Raw genomic sequence first — 25,611 nt, 5'->3', positions numbered from 1 at the left:
GGCGGCCACTGTCATGTGGTGTCTGTTCATACCAGCATGTATACAAAAGGAACTTAAAGGTTGTTGGTTTTTTTACGAAGTTTACATTTGTAACTTCTTTTCCTTTCCACTCCCAACAGGCTCGGGTTTTGTATGATTTTGCTGCCGAACCTGGAAATAATGAACTGACAGTTAGTGAAGGAGAAATCATCACAATTACAAATCCGGTAAGAGAACTATTGCATTTATTTATTTATTTATTTATTTATTTATTTATTTTTTAATGTATTTTTATTGATTTTTTACAGAGAGGAAGGGAGAGAGATAGAGAGTTAGAAGCATCGATGAGAGAGAAACATCGATCAGCTGCCTCCTGCACATCTCCCACCGGGGATATGCCCGCAACCCAGGTACATGCCCCTGACCGGAATCGAACCTGGGACCTTTCAGTCCGCAGGCCGACGCTCTATCCACTGAGCCAAACCAGTTTCGGCGAGAACTATTGCATTTAAATCGAATTGTCCCTTAAGGACTTATTTTTAAGATTTTATTTATTTATTTTTTTTGTTAATCCTCACCAGAGGATGTTTTTTCCATTGCTTTTTCAGAGTGAAAGGTGGGGGGAGGGAGGGAGGGAGGGTGAGAGAGAGAGAGACAGAGACAGACAGAGATAGAGAGAAATCAGTGTGAGAAAAACACATCGATTGGTTGCTGCCCTGACCAGGAGTGGGGAGGGAACCTGCAACCCAGGTACACGCCCTTGACCGGAAATGGAGCCTGGGACCCTTTGGTGTATGGGCTGAGGCTTTAACCACCGAGCAACACCAGCCAGGGCAAGAATATTTTATAAACATGGAGTAAGTCAAGATAGCTGGGTAGGGTTTCATCAGATAGAAATCCTAGCCGGATCCCAGCCAGATCAAAGGTGCTGAAATTAGAAAGTACTCAGTATTTCTTAGAAGTCGCAGCAACATACTGACAACCTATGCGTCAGGTGTTTGGCTAAGTTCTGTGCCTATTTTCTTTATTGTATTTTCCCCATGAACTCTATGAGTCAGTATTTTTCATCTCTTTTTGCAAATGAGGGTGATGAGACTTAGAGAAGTTAAGTAACTTGTCCAAGGTCATTCTGCTTGTAAGTGACAAAACAAGGGTTCAAAGCCACATCTGTTTGGCCTCTAAGCTTCTGCTTTTCTTCTCTGCTGGGGACACTGCATGGATACCAGTGTCCCAGGAGCACAGGTATGTATAGACCAGTAGGAGACAGGCTAGGAAAATGGGCTCTTAGAGCCAAAGCAGACAGGACTTGTGTGCCAGGCCCTACACAGATTCTGGGCTCATTTGTTGAGTAGTGGATTCATTTAAGGGTTTTGCTTGTTTTTTGTGATTGGTGGTGTTGGCAGGTGTTTTTGTGATTGGTGGTGAGACATGCACTTTGAGGAAAATAATCTAGTAGAGGTATATGGAATGAATTGGAATCGAGGGACATGACTTTGAGTCATAGCAATAAAAGTTGAAAGAAAATTGATATAGGAGGCTGTGGAGAGTCAGACCCAGGGGACTTGGGCCTGATTAGATACTGTTGGTGAGAAGAGAGTCAAGGACCCCTGAGGTTTTTGTCCTTTACGCCTAAGGCTTATTAATGTATGTAAGTCAGGAAGAAAGATGGAATGAGTTTACTTTAGATATGTTGAGTTTAAAGAATAGAAAATAATTAACGGGGGCTGCATCAGTTTAAAAGTGGAAATGCAGAGCTGGAGAGGAGGCTGGATTGGGCTGGCTCCCTGGACTCTCCGACAGGAAGGCCGAGGGCACTCAGGAGAAGGAAGGAGATGCAGGTGTTCCCCCAGGAGGGGGAGGACTGCAGCACAAAGAGCGGGGAAGGACGGGGATGCCCGAGAGGAGGATGGTGGTTTCTTAATAGTGATAGTATTTTTACACCTATTTTAAAATCTGCCTTAGGTACAAAAATGAATTACTGGGTAGAAAAAGTATATGTGGTTTTATAAAATACTAGTAGCCCTGCACCAGTAGCTCACTGCCGCCCTCCAGTAGCTCCCTGCTCGCCTCCCCACCCTCCTGTGGTTCCTCCCGCCCCCCTCCCCCTCGGCCCCCCCTCATAGCTTGCTGCCCTGCCCCCTCCTGTAGCTCTCCACCGCCCGCTTGTAGCTCGCTGCCCGGCCCTCCTGCTGATCCGTGATCCAGTTGTTACGCGGTTGGTCATTACGCTTCATGGCGTAACGACCATTTGCATATTACATCTTTATTATATAGGATGCTAGGTGTATATAAGTAAATGGATTCTATTTTTAAATCATTGATGAAATTTTGATTCTTTTATCTACCTAATTTTTTTAATGAAGACATATTCTTCATATCTTAGAAAAATAGTAATGTCTTTAAGTTGCTGTTGTCAAAAATGGACAGAGTTGTGGCTTAGAGTAATTTTTTTAAAAGAATGAAAAATGTTTTATCTAGATTCAGGTAATTTTTTAAAAATATATTTTATTGATTTTTTACAGAGAGGAAGGGAGAGGGATAGAGAGTCAGAAACATCAATGAGAGAGAAACATCTATCAGCTGCCTCCTGCACACTCCCTACTGGGGATGTGCCCGAAACCAAGGTACATGCCCTTGACTGGAATCGAACCTGGGACCCTTGAGTCCACAGGCTGCCATTCTATCTGCTGAACCAAACTGGTTAGGGCAAGATTCAGGTAATTATTAAATAACTAGAGGCCCAGTGCACAAAATTTGTGCACAGGGGGGCGGGCTGTCCCTTCAGCCCAGCCTGCACCCTCTTCAATCTGGGACCCCTCGAACATCCCTCTCACAATCCTGGACTGCTGGCTCCTAATTGCTCACCTGCCTGCCTGCCTGGCCGCCCCTAACTGCCCCTGCCCCCCCACCAGCCTGGTCACCCCCAACTGCTCCCCCAACCCCCACTGGCCTGGCCACCTCTTACTGCCCCCCTGCCAGCCTGGTCACCCCATGCAGCCTGCTTGTTCAGTCGTTTGGTCATCCCTCACTAACCCCCCCTGCCTGCCTGGTCGTAGGCAGCCATCTTGTGAGGGCCAATTTGCATATTACCTCTTTATTATATAGGATTAGGGCACAATTTATGAACTTAAGACAACTCTTACTATTTTAAGGGGGGAAATGGGTTTTTGCTGAGAATAATAGATTGAAACACAGGAATCTTGGTATAGAGTACTTTATTATTTATTGTATTAATATTATTTATCAGAAGAGCTAACTAAGGAACCCATGGATCAATTAGTTAGCTTTTCCTAAATAATAGGCAATCTCAGAGCTTAGTGACTAAAACAGACAACCATTTGTTGTTGCTCAGGAGTCTACAAGTCAGCTGGATAGTTCTACCAGCCTGGGCTTCTTCGTGAGCCTGAGGTCACCTGGCACTGGGCAGGGCCCTGGGTGACATGGTTTTACTCGCTCACGTATTCATGAGCCTGAGGTCACCTGGCACTGGGCTGGCCCCTGGGTAACATGGTTTCACTCGCTCACGTATTCATGAGCCTGAGGTCACCTGCACTGGGCTGGGCCCCTGGGTGACATGGTTTCACTCGCTCACGGGACTGGCAGTGTTCCTGCTGGGGGTAGGCTGGCTTTAGATGGGGCAACAGGCAGATTGGGCCTTGTCTTCGTCATCTAGCAACGCAGATGTGTTCACGTAGCAGCTCTGTTAGGGGAAAGCAGTCTGAAATGTGCAAAGCCTCTGGAGCTCACCGCACCGTTTCCACCTCACTCTGTTGACCAAGAGGCCACAAAGGACAGCGCCAGTTCTAGAGGTGGGGCGTGCATTCTGCTTCTTGTCAATCAGAGCTGCAGATCATTTTTGTAATCTGCCACAGACCATAAATAGGAAGGAATCACAAAATGATGGCATTCTGTGAATAGGCTATTTACAAATCTTTGATCACTTATTGTTGAAGTTTGATACTTCTTGTTTTTAGATGATATTATTTTCTGGAGTAAAGAGAAGGCTTAATAATTTAAAATTTTGAATTGTGTTCTCACATATATAACAATTCCCAAAGTAAAAATTTTGCAAGAAATTCTAACTATATTCTTTCTTTCCGTTTTTTATTTGTTTGTTTGTTTTGTGTGTGTGTGTTTTTTTTTTAACTTTCTTAGGATGTTGGTGGAGGATGGCTGGAAGCAAAAAACAGCAAAGGAGAACGAGGTCTTGTTCCCACAGACTATGTTGAAGTAAGAACTTACTGCCATTTATCAATTAAACCTTGTCTTTGTCAAACATAGTTTTATGAATTATCAACTTAAGGGATAGACTAGATGATAGCAACTTTATTTTTAATAAAAAATTTTCAATGCCAAAGTAATACACGCTAATTATGTAAAATGTGAGAAGACATTGAAGTAGAATTAAGAAAAAAATATTATCTGTGGACCTAGGCTCCGAAGAGCGACTCCAAATATCTAAGTGAAGCTCTCCCCAAAGATAGCAGTGTTTCCTTCTGAATCTAAGTCCCTGCTTGTCACTTGCTTATATTGTGTAATCGCCGCTGCCTACAATACTGTTTATTACAGAATTGATTCACAAAGTTAAAATTCAGTACATTTCTCTCAGTTCCTTCTCCCATTCCCATAGACAGAAGGGTCTTGAATGAGCGACAGGGAACCATTGCCTGGTTTAAGCTCTGTTATGATAGATGCCAAGGATAGTGTTACAACACCCTGAATGAATGAGGCTCCCTGCCTGGGACACACCCACTCCTCTGACAAGCCCTCTTGTGCGGCAGACTCCTGGCGCCCCCCGCTGGTTGTCTGTAGGTCACTGAAAACTAAGTGGGTTATAGGGCGAGCTTGTCTCTAATCTGGGACAATGGCAACTAAGGCTGCCTGGTGCCCTGTGAGTGAAATCAGAGAGCGATCCAGAATAAAGGTCCCTGCGGTCCCTCCGGGAGAGGAGCTGTACCCGGGGAAGATGTTTACCAGGCGCTGCCTGCGGAACGGGATGACTGCCCATCTCTTGTTCCTGGTGGAGAGAGTGTGGGTGGGAAGTTTTGAATCCTTTGGAGAATCTGATGGAATCTGTAGCGCTTCTCAGAAGTATGTGCATATGCACGCACCCAGCCTTTTCCATACAGCTGCAGAGGGTTCACAGGCCTCTGAGCTCGGGCCACATGTTGTATGTGCATGTTGTTCTAGCTCTGTGCAGAGTGCTTTCAGGATTCTGAAAATTGACAAGAATAAGAAAAATCTGAGGATTTAAGTAGATACTGTCATTAATTGCATTTCCTAGAATTCTGCATATTTACAGAAAGGAATAGTTAAATGTTGTTGGCTTACTTGCCTCTTAGGAATATAAGCCCCTTTTCTGTAATAGATAGCAATTCTTACTTGCCCTCAGGGACTCCAACTCTGAAACTCTAATCTATGAAAGTGATTGTGATTCTTTCTAATATTCAGATTTTGCCCAGTGATGGGAAAGATCCATTTTCTTGTGGAAATTCAGTGGCTGACCAAGCCTTCCTCGATTCCCTCTCAGCAAGTACAGCTCAGGCTAACGCGTCAGCTGCCAACAGTAACAACCAGGTAAGTCTTACATCACCCTGCTGGGCGTGGCCGGCCTTACTGAGAGCAAAGTGCATTTGTGGAAGCTTGTGATACGTTACAGCTGTCAGATGTTTGTGTGGCTTTTCTCTTGGGTATTAACAAAGAACCTGCTTGTTGAACTTGCTAAAGACTGTTTGTAAAGTTGATAATAAGAGAAAAGGCATGGCGTTCATCAAGAGTTGCCTTGAAAAGTCTGGCATGATCTGAACACAGACCCTGTAAGTTGCGAATACCCTGTCACGTGAGGGTGTGGAAAGAAAAGAGGGGTCCTGTCCTGAGGTGGTCAGTGTCAAAGCTCTGGCTGGAACAGAAGCGATCTGTCTGACCTTGGCACCTGGCTACATGCTCAGCTAGAGCTCCCTCTTCTCGCAGATGCAGCACAGGTAAAAGCGGCTGCAGATCCAGCTTAGCACTTGGTGCTGTTATTGCATTGCTTCTAGGAAACTTGGAACAGTGAGATAATTTAGTGGGAAAAGGACACTGTAATTTTACATTGATTTTAATGAAAATATCAGTTTAGGTGATGCTGCCTAGTGCAGTTATTGCTAATTGATTATCATTGTGAGTGACAACAAGAAAATTGAAAGAATGGCTATCAGAATATTATTGCTGCCTACATCTTTAGAGTGAATGGGCTTTAGGGAGTGTTATTTCTTTATATATTTTCAACTACTTAGGTTCTGTGTGCCTCAGTTTCCTCATCAGTAAAACCTCATAGAACTGTGGGAAAGAGTAAGGGGAAAAATAGTTATAAAGTATTAAGAACAGTACTTGGTACTCAGTAGGGATTTAATAATTGTTCATTACAGCTATCTTATACACTGCTGCCTCTATAATAATACATTTAGGGGCTCCCCCATTGCGTCCTGAAACAAGTAACCATTTCTACATGCAAAGAGAAAGAGTTGTGAAGGAGGTAGTCACTATCCTATCAGTCAGTATAACCAAGCAGACACTGAAGTGCATGGTAGGAAATTGTGTAAGAAATTCACCTGAATTTGAGGTAGGATTAGATACTTTTCCAATCTCAGTTATACTTCTGTGATTCCTCAACGCGGCCCTGTCCTCACCTTATCCTTACTATGTATTAGGCTCCCGCCAAACTGGCTGTTCTCCAAATATGCCTTATGCTACCCCATCTTTTCTTTGTATGTTTGTTCTCTTCCAAGAATGATAGAATGACTCCTTCCATCTTTCAGAAGTCTGCCCAACCCATAAGGTTCAAATCAAATATTACCTCCTCTAGAAGTCTTTGTTTTTTCTTCTCCCCTTTGCTCCCTCTCGATTCTTGTAGCACTATTTCAGACTCGTAAATTATATTACTTATTTGTAAACTTGGAAGTTGTACCTAAAGGCTCTAAGGATTCACATTGAACACTTTGGGTAAGAATATATTATGGGTAATTTTGTATATTCATGCTGCATCACTTCAGAAGACATAATATCTGGTCAGCCTACCATTATTGATCAGAATGACCTTGGGTCAGGTTGATCATAGTCTTGTGCTCCCATTGTCTAGGTACAGTTTCTCCATATGCCCATAAAGCAGTCTGTCTGGTATTAATGTAATGCTATAACCATTCACCTTAGCATTTACCACCAAATGGTAATCCTTGCCTGCCTGAGTCAGTACTGCTATCCTTCCGCGTTTATGGAGCTGGCTTTCTTCTTCAATCAACTGACGCTCGTTAGCTACCTTGAAAAAGTTTCTATTGGAGTCCAGTACAGAAGTCTAATTATTTCCCTTTAATTGCCAGTTTTCGAAGTAAGAAGTTGTTTTAATAGCTGCCTCAAATAGCAACAAATGAGTTTTTCTATCTTTTTTCAAGTATTATTAGGGACACATGGAATTACTAGAGTGTTTTTTTCCCCATTTATGCTTAAAATTGTCACTTCTTAGCCCATTCAAAGTGTTTCCTCTGATGTCAATATTTTGAAATTTTTCTTGCTCTTAAATACTGCTAATTCTATCATCTGTTATTACTGGGTCAGCTTCGATTGATTTTTCTCTTTTTATGGGTCTTAATTTCTTGTTTCTTTTCTTGCCTGGTGATTTGGTATTGGATGCCAGACATTTGTGATTTTTATCTTGTTATATGCTGGATAGTTTTGTATTCCCATAGATATTTTCTATCCTTGTTCTGGCATGCAGGTAAGTTACTTAGAAACAATTTAATCCTTTCACGTCTTATTTTTTAAACATTTTAAAGTGAGATCAGAGCAACATTTAGTCTAAGGACATTTTGCCCCTCCAGGGAAGCAAAACCCTTTTCAGTTCTGTACTCAGTGCCCTATGATATGAATGATGAGGTTTTCAATTCTGGCTGGTGAGAAGGGCCATATGGGAGAGATTGATACTTAATCCTCTCATGTGGTAGTTTTCTCACCTGCATACGCTGATCAGAACTGAGCCCAAGACCTGAGGTCTCCTTCAGTCAGTCACATCTCCCCCTCGGTCCTCTGCCCCAGACTCCCAGCTGTCTCCGCAACTCGAAGTCCCCTGGGCTTTGTGTGCATTTCCCACCCTGATCCGTGGCCTGAGAAGTCGCTTCAGGAGGGAGCAGGTCCTTTATTGCCTTACGTCCAGTGATTTGAAATCAGTTTCATATATTTTGTCAATTTTATTTTTCAGTTTTAAGTGGAAGTGTAACTGCATCCCAGTTACTCCATCTTGATCGCCTACTTTTGCATATTACTTAGTTTAGAAAACCAAGTTTATCTATATCTATAAAATGGAAATAATGCCACCACTTTGCAAGAGAGTTGTACCAAAAAGTGCATTCTCACAAAACTGTATAAATGTTAAATAATGGCATTGACTTGCCTAATAGATAGTCGGGGAGCTGGGATCTGAAGCCTGGAAATTAGACTCCAAAGTTGTCTCTTAGCAGTGATCCCGGGTTGGCCTCGATCGGTTCGGTGGGAGTGTATCCGTTATTTTTTTCTCCCTGCGATGCTGCATACTGAGCTGCTCAGAGCCTTGGGAACCGACCAGCAGACCTTTGCTTCTGAGTTCACGGCCTGGGCAGGCTGTTTGGTGCCCTCGGCTGGGTTTGGTGGGTTCATCATGGCTCTGAGCTTGCTTCACGTCAGCCCCATGGCTGTTCATCTCATCTTTGCGCTCTCATGTATCTGGTGTCTGTGAAAGCAAAAGGTTCAACATCTTAACATTATTAAAAGCTTGGCTATGTTTTTTCTCTGGAGTTTCTTTCATTGGCTGTGTTACTTGCATGATATTTGTTCCATTTCCTCTGTACAATAAATAATTATTTTTAGTGCTTCAGAGGTAATGCATTATGACAGCCACAAATCTTTAGAATATATGCTAATGCATTGAAGGTAGCCCATTGCTTCACAATTGGTCTTTGCTTTTTGCATGTAATGTGTATGAGTGAGGGGCATGCTGGAATTTCCTGGGAAACTTAGCCCTGCTGTGAATTTGCTGTTTTTAGTTAAGAGCTTTGGTATACTCTTTTTTTTTCTTCATTTACTGAGCACCGTTTTTATTTTAAGGTGGATATTTTGGCTCAGATTGGTTGTGTTGAAAGTCTCAGCCAGTCACCACCTTCTTCATCTTCTCCTTCTCCTCCTTCTTCCATAAATAAGGTAAAATTCAAACTTAAATGCAAAAGGAAATAAACATTTAAAACCCCAAGAAGTAATACCTTTTCCCAGTGAGGTCATTGTTTCAGGTAAAGTATCTTACACAGCTCTTCTGGGGCACATGGAACCTCTGGAACTGCAGTGAGGTCTCAAGAAGAGTTTTAAGGATGTGGTTGAATTTCAGGAAGGATTTGGTGCCATAAAGGGAGGAGGGGGGAGAAGAGGAAGGCATTGCTGAGGATAAAGGAGAGGAAGGAACAGTAGAGAAGTGCCTCAGGGTTTGAAACCTTAAGGAGGAGCTGAATGGGTTAGTGTGTGACCAAATGCCTGCATTTGAGGGACTAAGGGGGTTACTGGGACTGACAGCAAAGAAGTCAGAGGCCAAAGGATTGTCATGAAAGCAGATCATTGTAGCCCAGTTTGTTACAGTAGCGGTTAGGGTAGGCTTTGAAGAAACCAAGGTCTCAGCATTTAGCGCTCAGAACATGTTTGTGCCAAGAGCCCCGAGAATTAAGAGCTGCTGTTGAACTGTAGAGGAGACAGCTCTGCCTCTTTCTCTGTCCTTTGTGTAGCTGAAGGAAACAGATCTTTGGCTGGAAGAGAAAGCATCTTGGTGCTTGTTATTACCTCTTTAATACACAGTTTCTGGCATTGAAACCAATTGGAAATATAACTTTTTGATCTTTTCTTCTAAAGCATATACAATAGGTATACTAGTCATACTGCGATTTATTCAGAGGACTGCCAGTCTTCATTCTTGTCTTTATATTCTAGATGGCACTTCCCCCACCCCATAATAAGATAACCTCTCCTGATGCCACATACTGTGTTAAATGCTTTACATACGTTGTATCAGCTAATCCTTATAAAGCCCCTATGAGGAAGTTAATATTATTGTGCCCATTATGTAAGTGTGGAAACTCAGAGAGATGGAGTAACTTGGCCAAGCTTGTAGGTGGTAAGCCTGGGGTTCAAACCCAGACAGACAGCTCTAGAGCCCAAGTTTAAGTTCTTAATCACTGTACCTCTGTGAGATTTACTTGAATCAAATTCCATTGAATCCTTGGTCCCTGGGATTTAAAATTCACCCAGTGAATCCTTGTCTCTTTTTATCCCATATTATGTATTTGTAAGACCCACAGCTTCCTGCAATTATCAAGAAAACCCATCACTGCCCATTCCGCATGGGCATTCTGACTACATTCTGTGGTCTTTCTGGCTCTCCAGTCAGGTATAAGCCAGTCTTCTTTCTGAAGAAACTCAGCTTTGCTTTAATCCTTTCAGCGACTAGATTTAAATAATTCTCATTATATAAAGCCAGTGTAAATGTATTTCTGTATTTGTTTTAAGAGGACAGGATAGCTTTTAAATTTAGAGTGCTAAATCAGCAACTGTTTGAGTAGATTGTTCCTGGCCTTAAGGAGCACTTAATTTAGTTGGGTTAGGGGTAAGGGGAAGAGTCGGACTTAATCAGCCAGTTTTAGTGCAAGGCAGATGAAAATGCATTTATAACAGAGGTCCCAGATAAACACGCTTCGGGAGTGTGCTGCTTTGTAAAACACTGTGTAATATGGATGGAGAATTCTCCTGATCCATCCGCAATGCGTTAATCTGTGATCGATCACAGCAGGCTATTTTCCTAGAAAAGACTCAAGTGTACATAGGAAAATCCAGTTTCCCTCTTTGTGAAACGATGTTATGAAGGTTAGATGTCTGACAAAGAATAATACATATTTCATACAAATGATTAAGAACATCATACTTAATCACTTTAAGTTTTAAAAAAATTTGTTTAGTCTTCGCCGCTCAAAAATATCTTAAGGGAAAGTGTTTTCTAAATAAGATAGGCCTATACCTGTGACTGACTAGTGGGAGTGACCACCTGTTGCACAAATGATTCTAACTTAAAGACTAGCTTTGGCAGGATACAAGGTGTGACAGTGCGAGCTAGCAGGCTGAGACCGGAGCCCTGGGTGCAGTAGGACTTTGACCGAGTTCAGGAAGACGAAAGAGAAGGCTTTGTGTGTCGGTAGAATAGCATGAGCAAAGGCAAGGATGTAGGAGAGGTTGGGAAACAGAAGGTTGAAGCACAGAAGTGAAGGTTAATGGCAAGTAAGATTGGGGAATGTCATGGAAGGAAAAGTTAGGACCTTGATGGGTGGACAGAGGAGCTTGGAGTTTATTCCATGGTCAGTGAGAGCTAATGAAGGGGTTTTTTGTTGTTGTTTTTTAAATTATATCTTTATTGTTCAGATTATTACATTTGTTCCTCTTTTTCCCCCCCATAACTCCCCTCCTCCCAGTTCCGCCCCACCTTCCGCCCTCACTCCCCACCCACTGTCCTCATCCATAGGTGCACGATTTTTGTCCAGTCTCTTCCCGCATCTCCCACACCCCTCTCCCCCCAAGAATAGTCAGTCCATTCCCTTTCTATGTCCCTGATTCTAATATAATCACCAGTTCATTCTGTTCATCAGATTATTTGTTCACTTGATTCTTAGATTCACTTGTTGATAGATGTGTATTTGTTGATCATAATTTGTATCTTTACCTTTTTCTTCTTCTTCCTCTTCTTAAAGGATACCTTTCAGCATTTCATATAATCCTGGTTTGGTGGTGATGAACTCCTTTAGCTTTTCCTTATCTGTGAAGCTCTTTATCTGACCTTCAATTCTGAATGATAGCTTTGCTGGATAAAGTAATCTTGGTTGTAGGTTCTTGGTATTCATCACTTTGAATATTTCTTGCCACTCCCTTCTGGCCTGCAAAGTTTCTGTTGAGAAATCAGCTGACAGTCGTATGGGTATTCCCTTGTAGGTAACTGAGTTTCTTTCTCTTGCTGCTTTTAAGATTCTCTCTTTGTCTTTTGCTCTTGGGATTTTAATTATGATGTGTCTTGGTGTGGTCCTCTTTGGATTCCTTTTGTTTGGGGTTCTCTGCGCTTCCTGGAGTTGTAAGTCTATTTCTTTCACCAGGTGGGGGAAGTTTTCTGTCATTATTTCTTCAAATAGGTTTTCAATATCTTGCTCTCTCTCATCTTCTGGCACCCCTGTAATTCTGATGTTGGTACGCTTGAAGCTGTCCCAGAGGCTCCTTACACTATCTTCGTATTTTCGGATTCTTTTTTCATTTTGCTTTTCTGCTTGGGTGTTTTTTGCTTCCTCGCATTTCAAATCTTTGACTTGATTCTTGCTCTCCTCTGGTCTGCTGTTGGGAGTCTGTATAATATTCTTTATTTCAGTCAGTGTATGCTTAATTTCTAGTTGGTTCTTTATCACAACATCGAGGGTCTCATTAGATTTCTTGTAGATCTCATTAAGTTTATCGGCAGTTTCTAGAAAATTATTGAAAGACCTTAAAAGTGCGGTTTTGAGCTCTATATCCTCCATTTCTGTCATGTTTCTTTGTCTCCGCATTTTTTATGCTTTCTTGGTGCACCCCCTTGTGGTCTTTGTGCGCAGTCTTGTTGTAGTTAAGCCTTGATTGTGTCGGTAATACTGGGGGTGATTTGACCTCCAGGCCAACTGACTATGAGAATTAGCTGTGTCTGCAGTGGGAGAACTTCTGTGCTGGATCTCTAGGGCAGTGCTAATCTAGCCTTTGCCTGAGGCTATCTCCCAAATGCCTCTGTGCAGGGCTTGGGCAGGGCAGGCCCCAGGGGATCTACAGGGCCGGTGGAGCGAGCAGTTATGGCTGCTCAGTCCTGTCCCCAGGGGCTCTGCCTCTCAGAGTCCCAGCAACCGCTGCAAACCTCAGAGAGAAAGCTGCCTTCGAGTTCCAACCGAAGCCAGACAGTCCCGCTTCTCCTGTTTGAGTCTGGGTCCCTAGAGACTCGCCCGGAACTGGAGCTCAGAGCCTGAGACTCCCTCCTGATTGAAACAGACAACCGCACCCTCAGCCGCCAGCCTGCTCCACATGCACTCCGCACCTTAGTATTTGACTTCAGCACTGCGCCTCCTCTGAGTCTCAGTATGCTATTCTCTTTCCTCCTAGTTGTAGAACTTCCACTTAGCCAGCCTTCCTGTGGTTCTGGATGATGTCTGTTCCATCTTTTAGTTGTATTTTTGAAGTGGTTGTTCGAGGCAGCAAACTCCGGCTTTAACCTATGCCGCCATCTTTATTTCTCCTAATGAAGGGTTTTTAATGACATGTGGTTGAGAGCCAGGAAGGGTTTGGTACCATAAAGAGGTTAAAGGAGAGGATGAAGACACTGCTGGGGAGAAAAGAGAGGAAGGAAAGCTGAAGAAGGTAGAGAAGAGGCACTTCAGAGTTGAAACTGTAGGGAGGAGCAGAATCGGTTAGTGTGTGACCAGATGCCTGCAGCCGAGAACCACAGGGATGGGGGGTTGAAAGCAAAGGAGTCAGAGAACGGTGGGCTCAGAGAGGACAGGACTAGACAGACTGTGTGAGCTGCTTTTAGGTATTGATATTAGAAGAGGGTTCTGGAAGTCAGTAAAAGGTCATCAGAGGGAGAGAGAGAGAGAGAGAGAGAGAGAGAGAGAGAGAGAGAGAGAGAGAGAGAGCGCGCCAGTGAAAAAAGTCCATGAGAGAAGCTGGAGAGATTTCTGGTTTGGAAAGTTTGAAACAAGATAGAAAGTTTCAGGAAAAATAACAAAAGACGGAGAGAGAAGCAAACCATTACTAGATTTGCCTACAGGGATTTTATACTCTAGATAGAGAGCTAAGATCATATACATAACCAAATAATGTAGCAATTATTATAAGCATTTTGTGAACAAAGTGGTTTTAAAGAGAATTATCATGTTATATGTTTCTGTCCTAAATTTTAAATCTTTTAGGATACTTGCTATGAATAGGTCACATTCCGTTTTCTCCAGTATTGATGAAAGTCTTTCTTTGACACTTTGCTGACACTTACAGTCTTATCGTCATGGCAGTGCTGGGCTCCTGCCTTCCTGTTGCTTTATTTATAACCCTCTGCTCCTTCACAGTTGACTTCATTTAGGCCCTGTCAGTCTTTCAGAACCCGAGTCAGGCTGCCTGGGTTCAAATTCTAGCTGAGGCTGCCCAGCTGGAGAGGGACAGCCAGGATTGTACCCCCGCAGCCTGACTGGAGGGAAGCTGTGTTCCTAACTGTGCCGCCTCAGTGTCTGCCTTTATTTCCAGTCTCCACTAGAGTAGCTTGAAAGTATTACCTTGTGAGCCAGGTATTGGAGAAATTCACAGTCGTGTGAATGAAATGGCTTTCTGCTATTAATATTTACCTTAGAGCAGAATCACTAGTAACTTCAGAAATCATAACTCCATATGTAAAACATATTCTGCTTTTTATGTTTCTGGTATGTGGCAGCCAATTATCCATCCCATCTCTCAGTCAGTGAAGAGTAAACAAAGACCAACATTATAGGGTTCTAAAACATTTAAAAGGTATATTAAACAGTTTGGGAAATTTTCTTGTAAATATCTATATATCTCTATCTCTATATCTCCCCCTCCCCCCACTGCCCTCAACACCAATTTTTTTTTTTTTTCATGTGGGGAAAAAAGACTCCAGTGAAGGGGAGATATTGCTATTCCATGTTCTTGGATAAACAGATTCAACATTAAAATTATGTTGTTGTTTTTTAAGGCATTACTTCTTTTCCCTGAATTTATCTATAAATTTAAGGTGATTGAAATGAAAATCAAGGCATTTTTTAAAAGTTTGACACTCTAGTGCTAAAGTTTGCATTGTTTTAGGTTTAAAATATTAAGCTGATGAAAAAGGTTGTTTAAAAATAAATTGATAAAAAAATGCTATACTAAAATACTAATGGTATTCTTTCTAGTGGGCTTCGGAGTAGCTTGGTACTAGTACAGATGGTTGCTAGGATACAGTAGAGAGCCTAGAAATGGGTCCCAGTCCAGTATGTGATGGAGGGGACATTTCAGATCGGGGGGGGAGATGGATCATTAAGTGATAGGGCAACAGACAGACTACAAGAAAAATTAAGCTGGATTACTATGTTATTTTTTATACTGAAGTAAGTTCCAGACAAATTAAAGATTTAAATTTTTAAATCAAGGAAACAAAACCAAAAACAAGCGTGTTTGACTCACAGGTGGTACAGAAGGGGTGAGAGAGAGGCTATAGGCCTCTTATTGCCATATTCCTTGTAATCGGGTGCCATGTGTTGCCTGTTCAAAAATTTTATTTATAACAATAATTAAACTACTCAAAGGAATAATGGGAGAAAATGTTTCTAAAATAATTTGGGGATGTGGTAGCCCACCTTTATGCCAGACAGAATTCTTTGGCATGTCAGGAGTCTAGGGATATAACGGCAGCGGTCTCTTTGGAGCGCAGTTTGACAAAATCCATTGATTCTAAACGTACAGTCTCCTTAGCCCAGCAGTGTTTCTTTGGGGATTTCACAAAGGTCTGTTACACACGTGGGAAGGATGTACAAGGATGTGCATTGCAGTCTTATTTACAGGAACAAAATACTGAAAACAAGGTTAATGAGCATCGCCATGTGCTGCTTACATTATGGGGTAAATGCAGTGGAGCTCTGGAGCCGTGTACGAAAGAGGCCCCCAGATGTGGACGCACCTTGAAGAGCGTCTCAGGCTCTTAGGTGGGGAAACGAACGTGCAGAGCAGAGAGTGCCATTGGGCTCACTTACATGTTTAAGCACGAAGGGTCTCTGTGCATGGGATGTTTGAGCAGGTGTAGGTAAGGAGCTGTCTTTAAGAGAATGGCGGCATCTTAAGATGGTGTGTATGTATGTCAATCCTCACCCGAGGATATCTTTTTCCATTGCTTTTAGAGAGAGTGGAAGGGAACGGGCGGGGGCGGGGAGGACATTGATATGAGAGAGAGACATCGGTTGGTTGCCTTCCGCACTGGGGCTGGGGATCGAGCCTGCAACTGAGGTACGTACCCTTGACCAGAATAGAACCAGAGACCCTTCAGTCCTCGGGCCGAAGCTCTAGCCACGAAGCCAAACCTGCTAGGGCAGTAGGCATATTTTAAAACTCCATGTCTTTTTATTCTGTTTGAAATTTTTTTTTGCTGGGAATCTATTACTTTTTCAGATTAAGGTAAAAGCCTAGTGAAAATACAATTGATTGCTTTAAACCAGTTAAAGTGAATAAAACATCCTCATTATTAGCATGTATAATCTCAAAAACATAATGTTAGGTGAAAAATAAACAAGTTGCAAATAGATACATACAGTATAATGTTGTTTAGCTCAGTTTTGAAACTACAAAACAGTTATTTATGAATGTGTGCATATGCAGTGGCGGCATATAAACATACACAGGAATGACTTCAGTTAGAAAAGAAGTTACTGGGGAAGGAAGAGGACATGGGGGGGGGGGTGATAGTCAAGCAGTTTCTTTGTTGCTGGTTGTAAAGTTCCTAAGCAAATGAAGGCAAAATGTTAACATCAATAAAATCTGGTTGATGCTGTTTTTTGTGCTTTCCGACACGTTTACAATTTTTTATTTAAATTTAAAATTGTTGTAAATTTCTACTGATTTCTTTCAGCACTCCTATTGCATTCAATTGTTATGTGATTCCTACGGAATTGAGCAATGCTTTCTAGAAGTCACAAATATTCTTTCTCCTTTTTTACCCCTAACAACAGGTCAGCAGTGGCAATGACCCCTGGTCAGCCTGGAGTGCCTCCAAATCTGGAAACTGGGACAGCACGGATGGCTGGGGAGCCAAGGCAGAGGGGACCGCAGCCCAGAAAAACACTGCCAGTAGCTGGGACGCCACCTTTGGCCATCCCCAGGCCTACCAAGGACCAGGTGAGGAAGAGGGCTCCCCTGGGGACTAGGGCATCGGAATAAGAATACAAGGAGCTGCTCTCAGGTGCTCCTATTCGGTAATAGCAAACTTGTTAGTCTGGGTCTATTGTGGGTAGCTGTTAATTATGATCATTAGTCCAATCTCAGTCATCTGTCAAGGAGTCACATGTTGCAGGGGCCAGGTTCATAAAGCAAAAGAACACTTTAAATCTTGGGATTTAACACACATGTATTTTCTTTTGAATCTTAAGCTAAAAACAAACGTGTATACAGATGAAATACGGTGTATCACCTGCCAGGCTATTATCTCTGACCAGCTGTTTCACCTTTTCCTTAACTACCTTTCCTGTTTGACTCCCAGGCTATCAAGGAAATATTGAGGCAGAAGAGGAATTTATAGACCGGGAAACTTAATTCAGGAAGGATATTTATGTCAGTTCTGAAATTAAATAAGATAAAAATCTGCTCATCATTTTTTATGATTCCAAATGAGCACATTGTGCCAGGAATTGAATGTGCTAACTGGCGAGGGGCTTGCACACAGGAGCCAGGGCTCGGGTACTTGTCCTAAGCCCCCCTCGGAGAAGGACCGGGACTATTGGCAGGACCGGGAGTCTTGGGCTGAGTAGAAATGTTGAGACCAGACTGCTGACGTGCAGTTCTTAGTAACGTGGCATGGCCCCAGGAAACTTGGCCCAGATCCTTCCAATACTTTCTGTTCTTTTCTTCTCTGTTTTGGCATTTGCCTCTTCGTTGTGGCACTCTTAAGGCAGAGATGCCAGGGCCATTTCCTGCCTAATAGCAAAAGGACACGTCAGGCCCCCAGAGGTGGGAGACAGGCAGACCGTGGTGAGGAAGGGAGCAGGAGAGCTGGCAGCACCTTACCTGGCACACAGACTACTGCTGTGTTAGGCTGCTAGTGCTGGTTGTACTTCCTGTCTCTCGTTTTTCTCTTTCCTTTCTCCTCCATCCCCACCCTGTTTCTTTCCATCTTTCTCCCTTCATCACAATTCTCTCACCTTTATTGTTACTAGTGATAATTTCTTTTAAGAGCTTTATTATACCTTTTGTCCTCCTCAATCGTAGATAGGTAAATAGATAGGTACATAGGTAGATATAGAGATAGATAGATTTCAGAGAGGGAGAGGGAGAGAGATATAGAAACATCAATGATGAGAGAATCATTGATCAGCTGCATGCCCCCTGCTAGGGACCAAGCCCACAACCCAGGCATGTGCCCTGACTGGGAATCAAACCATGACCTCCTTTTTCATAAGTCAACACTCAACCACTGAGCCACACTGGCCAGACCTCCCCAATCTTCTTGACTTTAAGGGTGTTTGATCTGCTTATTTGCGAGTTTATAATGCTAGATTTATCAACGTATGGGCCTCTAGAAGACCTTTCCTTGTGCACCATGTAGCATTTTTATAGTAACTTCATATTAATGTGACAGTCCTCTTGAAGCTAAAAGGCAGACTCTACACTTCAAGCCTTATGACTGACTACGGAGCCTATATTCTTCATGTCTACTTCATACTCCTATAGTATACCCTTTTCTCCTTTTTTTTAATTGGTCAATCCAGTTGGTAGTTTTTATCCTAAAATTAAATCATTCCCTTTTTATTTTGTTTTTCTTCACTGACCATCTTTGGTGCCCACCCCTAGCAACTGGTGACGATGATGACTGGGATGAAGACTGGGACGACCCCAAGTCAACATCTCCCTACTTCAAGGATTCAGAGGCGGCTGAAGCAGGAGGTGGTCAGCGCGGAAACAGTCGTCCTGGCTCGTCATCCATGAAGCTGCCACTTAACAAGTAGGTTTAAAGGGAGTGAAGGCACAGGAACTCTGTGTAGGAATAGACACAAGATACAAAGAGGCCTTTTCTCTTCTCAGTGATTTACAAAGTTTTGTAATTTGCTCACTTTTATTTGGATCTTAGCTTGGTAGCTTGTTTTAATACTAGAGGCCCAGTGCACGAAATTCATGCACTGGGGGAGGAGGGGGGACCTTAGCCTGGATTGCGAGAGGGCGCAGGCCAGGCCGAGGGACCCCAGCGGTGCACAGTCGGGGCTGGGAGGGACTGCAGGAGGGCTCCAGGGCATGTCTGGTCAGTCCCAATCGGCCGGACCCCAACAGCAAGCTAACCTATTGGTCAGAGCATCTGCCCCCTGGTGGTCAGTGCATGTCATAGTAACTGGTTGACCGATCAACTGTCTGCCCCCGGTGGTCAGTGCACGTCATAGGGAGCGGTTGAGTGGCCTTAGCATATCATTAGCATGTTATGCTTTGATTGGTTGAATGGAAGGCCGACACTTAACATATTAGCCTTTTATTATATAGGATTTTTTTCATTTTAAAGGAAATATTTGTCCTATTTAATGATCTGCAAACACTGTTTTTACCTTTATCAACTCCAGGATGTATTAAGATTTCCTTACTGATGTCACAGGAAAACCAAAACTAACTCTTTTTAAAATGTTTTACTATTTATTGATCATTGATCGCTTACCAAATTGCCAGGCATTGTGCAAGCGGTTTGTATACATTCTCATGAGACCCTCATATCCCTTGTGGTACATGTAATCTCTGTTCTGTGAGGAAAACTGAAGCCCAGAGAGGTTAAGTAACTGCCCAGACTCACACAGGATTCCAATCCAGTCCCTCAGTCTCCTAAGTATATGCTCTAAACTACAATGCTTAAGGTGATTAATATTGTTTTCACCTAGATTTCTCTTAGATTAAAAAAAAGTTTTGAGCAGTACTTGTAGATGCACTGTTTAACAGGAAAGCATGTGGTAAATATGGATGAGCACTGTAGCATTGGTTGGTAGAGAGTTCTGGATAGACTGTAGTTCACGCTGTGTAGCTTGAAGGAGATATAATTTATGACTTCCATACGAATCTTCCAGTGCTCTTTCTTACAGCAGTTATGTTTAAAATAGTTTTATTTTCTAAAATTACTGATACTGTTTCTCAGTGTTCCAAGTCCATGATTCCAAGCAGGTACCAAGGAACATTAACCTGTGTCTGGAAAAATATTGTCAACATAATGTTTGATATCTGTATCTGGTTATCAGGCTCCAGTTCTAGATCTGTACACATATGCATACGTTTAATAAGCCCTACAAGTCCCCTTACTGTATTTAATGAGCATCAGCGATTAAATGGCATCTTTTAGCTACCCACGTTTCCTGCCTCTCCGTCTGTTTCTTCTGTTGTGTATTTTCACGCTCGGTTGCTTGTATAATAAAATTAGTCATTTGTTATTGATGGTGTCCTGTTTCTTAGAGTCAGATTTGAAGTTTTCAGTATGGTCAGTAGAGATTGTATTACTCGCCGCTGTCCTTTAAACCTGAACACAGAGTGTATTTAAAATCCATTTCCGTAGAATGTATCTCTTTGTCCCAGTTTGAAAATGAGGAAGTAGAGACTGCGTCACAGGACTAGCCAAGTTTTCTGCCAGGGTTTTGTGGTTAGAAAGTGAGGTTGTGGCTGGCGCCCAGGCCCTGGCTCTGCTGCCCTGTGCTTTCTTTCCACGGCTCCCGCTGGCTCTCTGATACGCTCTATGATATTAGAGAAGTCGGAAGGTCTGGTTGAGCCTCAGTCGCCTAATCTCTAAAGTGAAGGGGTTGACTTTAAGAATTTCCTGCTCTAAAATTTCATTCCATTTTGAAACCAAATTAAAGCAGTTCTAATTTGCATCTGCAAAAATTTCTAAAACCCAAACTAATCTTGTCTTTTTTAGAAGTAGCACTTTGGATGGCTCTGCATGTATTCCAGCTATTCTCCAATTTTAGAAATTTGCTTTGGATTTAGATTTGATTTCTGGAAGTAACCAATTTTATTATGTTTAGGTCTCTATTGAGAAGACTGGTTTTCTTTGATGTTGCAAAAACTGGTTCTTTTGTCTATTCCAAAAGAAAATAGCACAAGTGCTTATGGACGGTGGCAGCTTCTTTGGGATAATTGTGGCTTCCCTGAGGAGGGAGTATGTGGAAAGGCAGCTTTAATTTGGATCTAGAAATGCTGTGTGTGGCCGTTACCCCGTTGGTATGCTCGGTAGCATCTCCTCCTGTGACATGGGGGACATTTTTCTGGTGTGCCCTTCACTCTGTGGGGTGATAGAGTGTTTCGGGTCCAGTTAGGCAAATGGAGTGCCATAAATATCACACCTTCTGGAGTCAAACTGTTCTCTTACCAGATAAAGCTTAATTAAATGACTAATTGGCCGTCACACAATCTGATTAATTTAGGTTTCATTTACCATAGTTTCCTAGTCCTAGTACATCTGCGAGACAGACAAGGTTAAAGTTGTCGTATTAAGTAAATGCGGATGAGAGCCGTATAATTCTTTTAAGAAAGTCATAAGACTCACGAACATTTGTCTTCATGATTAGATTTCCAGGATTTGCAAAACCTGGGATGGAACAGTATTTATTGACTAAGCAACTAGCAAAACCCAAAGAGAAAATTCCTATCATTGTAAGTTTGTTCATTTTTGTTTGTTTGCTGTGTTTCTGATTAAGCTCTCTTATATGCCTTAAAGCTAAGAGGATTATTAGTTATTTGGAAAGTTTCTAAACACATTTAATGCTGTAAATAACTGATAGTATGTGCTAGTATTTTTAAAGTACTAAAGATAATCAGCATAAATTAATGCCTGTCATTATATTGTTTAGATATTTTTTACATTTACCTTTCAGATTTAGTAATTGAACCAACAACACCCTTTAGTATATGTATTTTTAATAATTCTTTGTCGGTATGGTGTCTTGAAGTATCTTTTACATGCTGTTTTTCTACCAGCCCCTACCTATTTGGCTAATAAACCCAATCCAAATATTTAGGTTTCTGCCTGGCAAAGTCCATGCATGTTATCAGAATAAAGCGTCTTTTCCACTAAGTTGATATAATTAGTCTTTCTTCCAGTAAACCTGCTCTCAGGTCATAATAAGGAGCTGGCAAATAAAAGCTGGGAGTAATGACACCATTAAGAATATCTGTCTTATAATAACTTGATTATTACATCACATGCACCGGCTCTTTAGTTTCACCCAACGTTGATTGCTGATAGATTTTTCTGTCAAAGCATTATATAGCTGATATTCCCAGATAAAATTCTGGAAAAGAGAACTGTGGCTACCTTCTGACCCTGTTGACTTACCCCTGTAACTACGAGATGGGGAACCTTGAGTGTAATCACCATTACACTCAAACAGGGAGGAGGAAACATCTGGTCTTACTCTATAATCTCCTAGGAAACTTGATAAAATTGCAAGAATGATGCTGGACTTATTTTATTATTTGTTCTTACATCTTTGAAACCTAGAAACCTCCAGAGAGAAGGGATGTGACCAAGACCTCTTTTTTCCTTCTTCCCTCAAAGCAAATTTGGGATAATTATCTTCTGAGCTATTCTAAGACAGATATTCTTAATGTCGTCATTAGATTAAAAATTATTTTTCTTTTTTTTCTTCAGCCCTTTTGTAAATACTGAACATGTATCATTGTTTTTGTTTTGTTTTTTCATTAAATTTAAAACTCCACACAGTTAAGAGCCCGTGGCCCTGCCCTTGGATTCGCAAAGGGGACTTTGTCACAAGAGTGGCGGTGGTGGGATAGAGCTGAAGGCCCCAGCATGTGTACCAAAGTCTTAGGTAGAACTGGCCTGTGCCCTGCAGGCACGCTGCCTGTGTGGGCTTCTTGTGTGGAAAAGGAAGCCCAGGAAAGCCATTCGTCTTCAGGAAACCGAGAGAAAGTAGAGACCTGGTTCTTTGCTTTCAAGGCACAGTGAGCATCCCCACTGATCCAAGGGGACCCATGTGTAGTGAGCAGTCGTCGATCAGAATTGCTCTCGGTGCTGTGATTGTGGCAAGTTCCCCGGAGGCTCCCCTTAGAGCCCCTGCTCTGCAGCTCTGGGGGTTTTCTGGGCCAGGGCTCCCACTTGGGGAGTCAGAGTGACTTGTCAGAGGTCTCCTCTCTAGTCCCTTATTAAAATTCTCTGGACCCCAGTCATCATCCTGGCCTAGTAGCCTCTCAGCTTGCATCCCCCACCCCACTTTTTCTTCCTTCCACCCTTAAAAAGAAATAGGACAGGGTATACAGAAAATGAGAAAGTTTGATGGCAATTTGACATTTTTCAGACATACAAGGCTGTAATTTTTATTTCACAAACTATCAACCCATGAGAGAGGATAACTTTTTTAAAACTAGCCCTTTATATATATAACTAAGACAGCTGGACCAGAGAGAGAAAAATTGTGTTCCGCCCAGCATTCCCAGAGCGGGGGACACAGGCGTCTCTCCCGCGTGGCCTGGAGTGCCCGGAGGAGGAACAGAAGCATTTGCTGGCGAGTGTGTTCTTCAAATAGAGCCTCAACAGGAACAGAGAGCGTTTATGTAACCCTCAAACAAGGGCAGGAGCCACCCTCCAAAGCACTTCCAGCCCTAAAGAGAACCTTGGATGACTTACATCGATTTTATTTTCGAGTTTTCCTTGTAACGAAGTTAACTCTCCCTGAAACGTTGTGTAGGTTGGAGATTATGGCCCGATGTGGGTTTATCCTACCTCTACCTTTGACTGTGTGGTAGCAGATCCCAAGAAAGGCTCCAAAATGTATGGGCTGAAGAGCTACATTGAGTATCAGCTAACGCCCACTGTAAGTATCCGAGTTATCAAACGCTTGTCACCAGTGAGAATTGGCTTTGTTCTTCATTTTCTGTAATTGGCACGGTAACCTTTCTCCTCTTTCCCTTATTTTGTAGAATACTAATCGATCTGTAAACCACAGGTATAAGCACTTTGACTGGTTATATGAACGTCTCCTGGTTAAGTTTGGATCAGCCATTCCAATCCCTTCTCTTCCAGACAAGCAAGTCACAGGTGAGTGTGTGTGACGCTGAACTCAGGATGACAAGTAAAAAGACTCCAGTTCTTAGAGTTTCCCTTTTTTAGAGTTTCTGATGTAAATCAGTAATGGCATTTTCCATCCTCTAGAGGAGCCAGTTGTAGGAGTTTGGAAAAGTAGCTGCATATACTGTACATACTGCGCATGTATTTGGAAGTTTCCTAAGCACCTAACAAGAAGGGCTCATAAAATTTTCTGTCAGCGTTCTTGTAGACGTATCCCGAATTCTGGCAAAGTTGTTGTGTCTTTATTGCTACACCTTCTTATAAAATAAGTACATGAATGTTAAAATGATACCTGAGAAATGAGCCAATAGCCTGAAGTGGAAATGCAAATCTCTGACCCCATGGTGTGGGCACTTCCTGCAGTCCAGATGTGTTGTTTGCATTAGAGGTGTGTGGACATCGGAGCTAGAAGCCACAGAGCTTCCAGCTGTGAGGTAGGGAGCTGCCCAGTTATCGAGGTGACTGTTTATAGTGAAATGTTCTTATTTATCGCTGAGAAGCCCTCAGCTTTTTCTTATTTAAGGTGTCATTTTCCCCACTTGCCCTGCCCCAAGTAATCTGGTCAGGAATCTGCGTGCTCCCAGAGCCCCTAATAACTTGCTGTCGGAAAGGATTTCTGTGTCTGTTTTGAAACTGTCATTGATTTTTTTATTTCCTAGTATAAAACCTGAAAAATTAGTACTCAGGACTCGTTACGTTTTTCTTAGAATAAAAGCTGAGCTTTACTGAAGATTGGAAAGAGTTTAGTATGTCGGTAGGCATTTTTCCAATAAATGGAACTAGTAAGTATAGAAAGGAAAGGATCAGAGATGAGAGCACGGCCTAAAGGTCCGAGGTGGAGAGCCTCTGAGAGAAGGGAAGGCAGCAGCGGGCTAACCTCAACCCAGAGAGCAGAGCGTGGGGTCTGCAAAGGAAGGTCCTCTCCCGGTGTCAGAGAAGACCGGACGGTTCAATCCTCACCCCGTAGAGTTGAGAGAAATGGCTTAGAGAGGAGCTGAGACTCCTACCCAGCCAACGGCAGAGCGGCTCAGGACACTGCAGTGCTGCAGTGCAGTCTCCCTCCGGGCCGGGCCGGCCTCTGCGCCCAGACCGCCACCGTGCTGTCCCAGAAACGCTGAGCACGCCCTGCCCAGCATTGGAATCGGAATCATTCCAAAGCTCGCTGTTTAACATTATGAGATGTGGACCAGCTAATCTTAGTTAGAGTTAGGAACCTTAGGATAAGGAGTTTGTTCTCCTTAAAACGTTACCTTGGACTTTGTTTTCTGTTTCTCTGAAGTTTTTTGAGGAGATGGAAACATGTTTTTAAAAAGTTGTTTGGATTTTGATTTTTTTTTTTAAATTTTCAAAAATTTCAAATTGCCACAGCAGAATGGGGAGTGGGGCTGGGGCTGCACTGCCAGGCCCATAAACCGGGTCATCATTCAGTGACCCTGAGCAGCCCCTTGTGGGGCGGGGCACAGCCCACTGGAAGCCGTGTCAGGCCGCCAGGCTGGTGTGCATTGCTGCCTCCTTCCACTCAGGGGTCGCTGTACCCCTAGCTCTGTGCCCGGTTCACAGTTCACTAGTCCTCCTTTTGTTATCCTATTGCTTTAAATCACAGCTTGCTTTTTAAAATTTTAGATTTCTTTCCATGAAAACTTCAGTCTGCCTTTCTCCATATTTTCCAATTTCAGTTCGTTTCCTGAATGTTTACTCTCCTTTATCAACTTGACTGGCCCAATATGTGAAATAAGTGGACTGAGTTATTT

The 25,611-nt window shown here is 42.6% G+C and overlaps 1 protein-coding gene across 6 annotated transcripts in view; it reads left to right on the top strand.

Annotated features, from left to right (window-relative positions):
- The window catches only part of SNX9 (sorting nexin 9), a 71,303-nt gene that overhangs the window by 25,021 nt on the left and 20,671 nt on the right, over positions 1 to 25,611 (top strand). For all 6 annotated transcript variants that reach the window (XM_036318220.1, XM_036318218.1, XM_036318219.1 and 3 more), the window contains exons 2-9: positions 120 to 206; positions 4,135 to 4,209; positions 5,431 to 5,556; positions 16,776 to 16,941; positions 18,610 to 18,760; positions 21,345 to 21,429; positions 23,481 to 23,606; positions 23,713 to 23,830. In XM_036318220.1, the coding sequence (XP_036174113.1) occupies positions 120 to 206; positions 4,135 to 4,209; positions 5,431 to 5,556; positions 16,776 to 16,941; positions 18,610 to 18,760; positions 21,345 to 21,429; positions 23,481 to 23,606; positions 23,713 to 23,830 (934 nt within the window). The remainder of the gene's footprint in view (positions 1 to 119; positions 207 to 4,134; positions 4,210 to 5,430; positions 5,557 to 16,775; positions 16,942 to 18,609; positions 18,761 to 21,344; positions 21,430 to 23,480; positions 23,607 to 23,712; positions 23,831 to 25,611) is intronic.

The sequence above is a fragment of the Myotis myotis genome, unplaced genomic scaffold (assembly GCF_014108235.1).
Source record: "Myotis myotis isolate mMyoMyo1 unplaced genomic scaffold, mMyoMyo1.p scaffold_m19_p_7, whole genome shotgun sequence".
Taxonomy (NCBI): Eukaryota; Metazoa; Chordata; class Mammalia; order Chiroptera; family Vespertilionidae; genus Myotis; species Myotis myotis.
The sequence above is the reverse complement of the archived record's forward strand: the minus strand, read 5'-3'. Positions and strand labels throughout refer to the sequence as shown.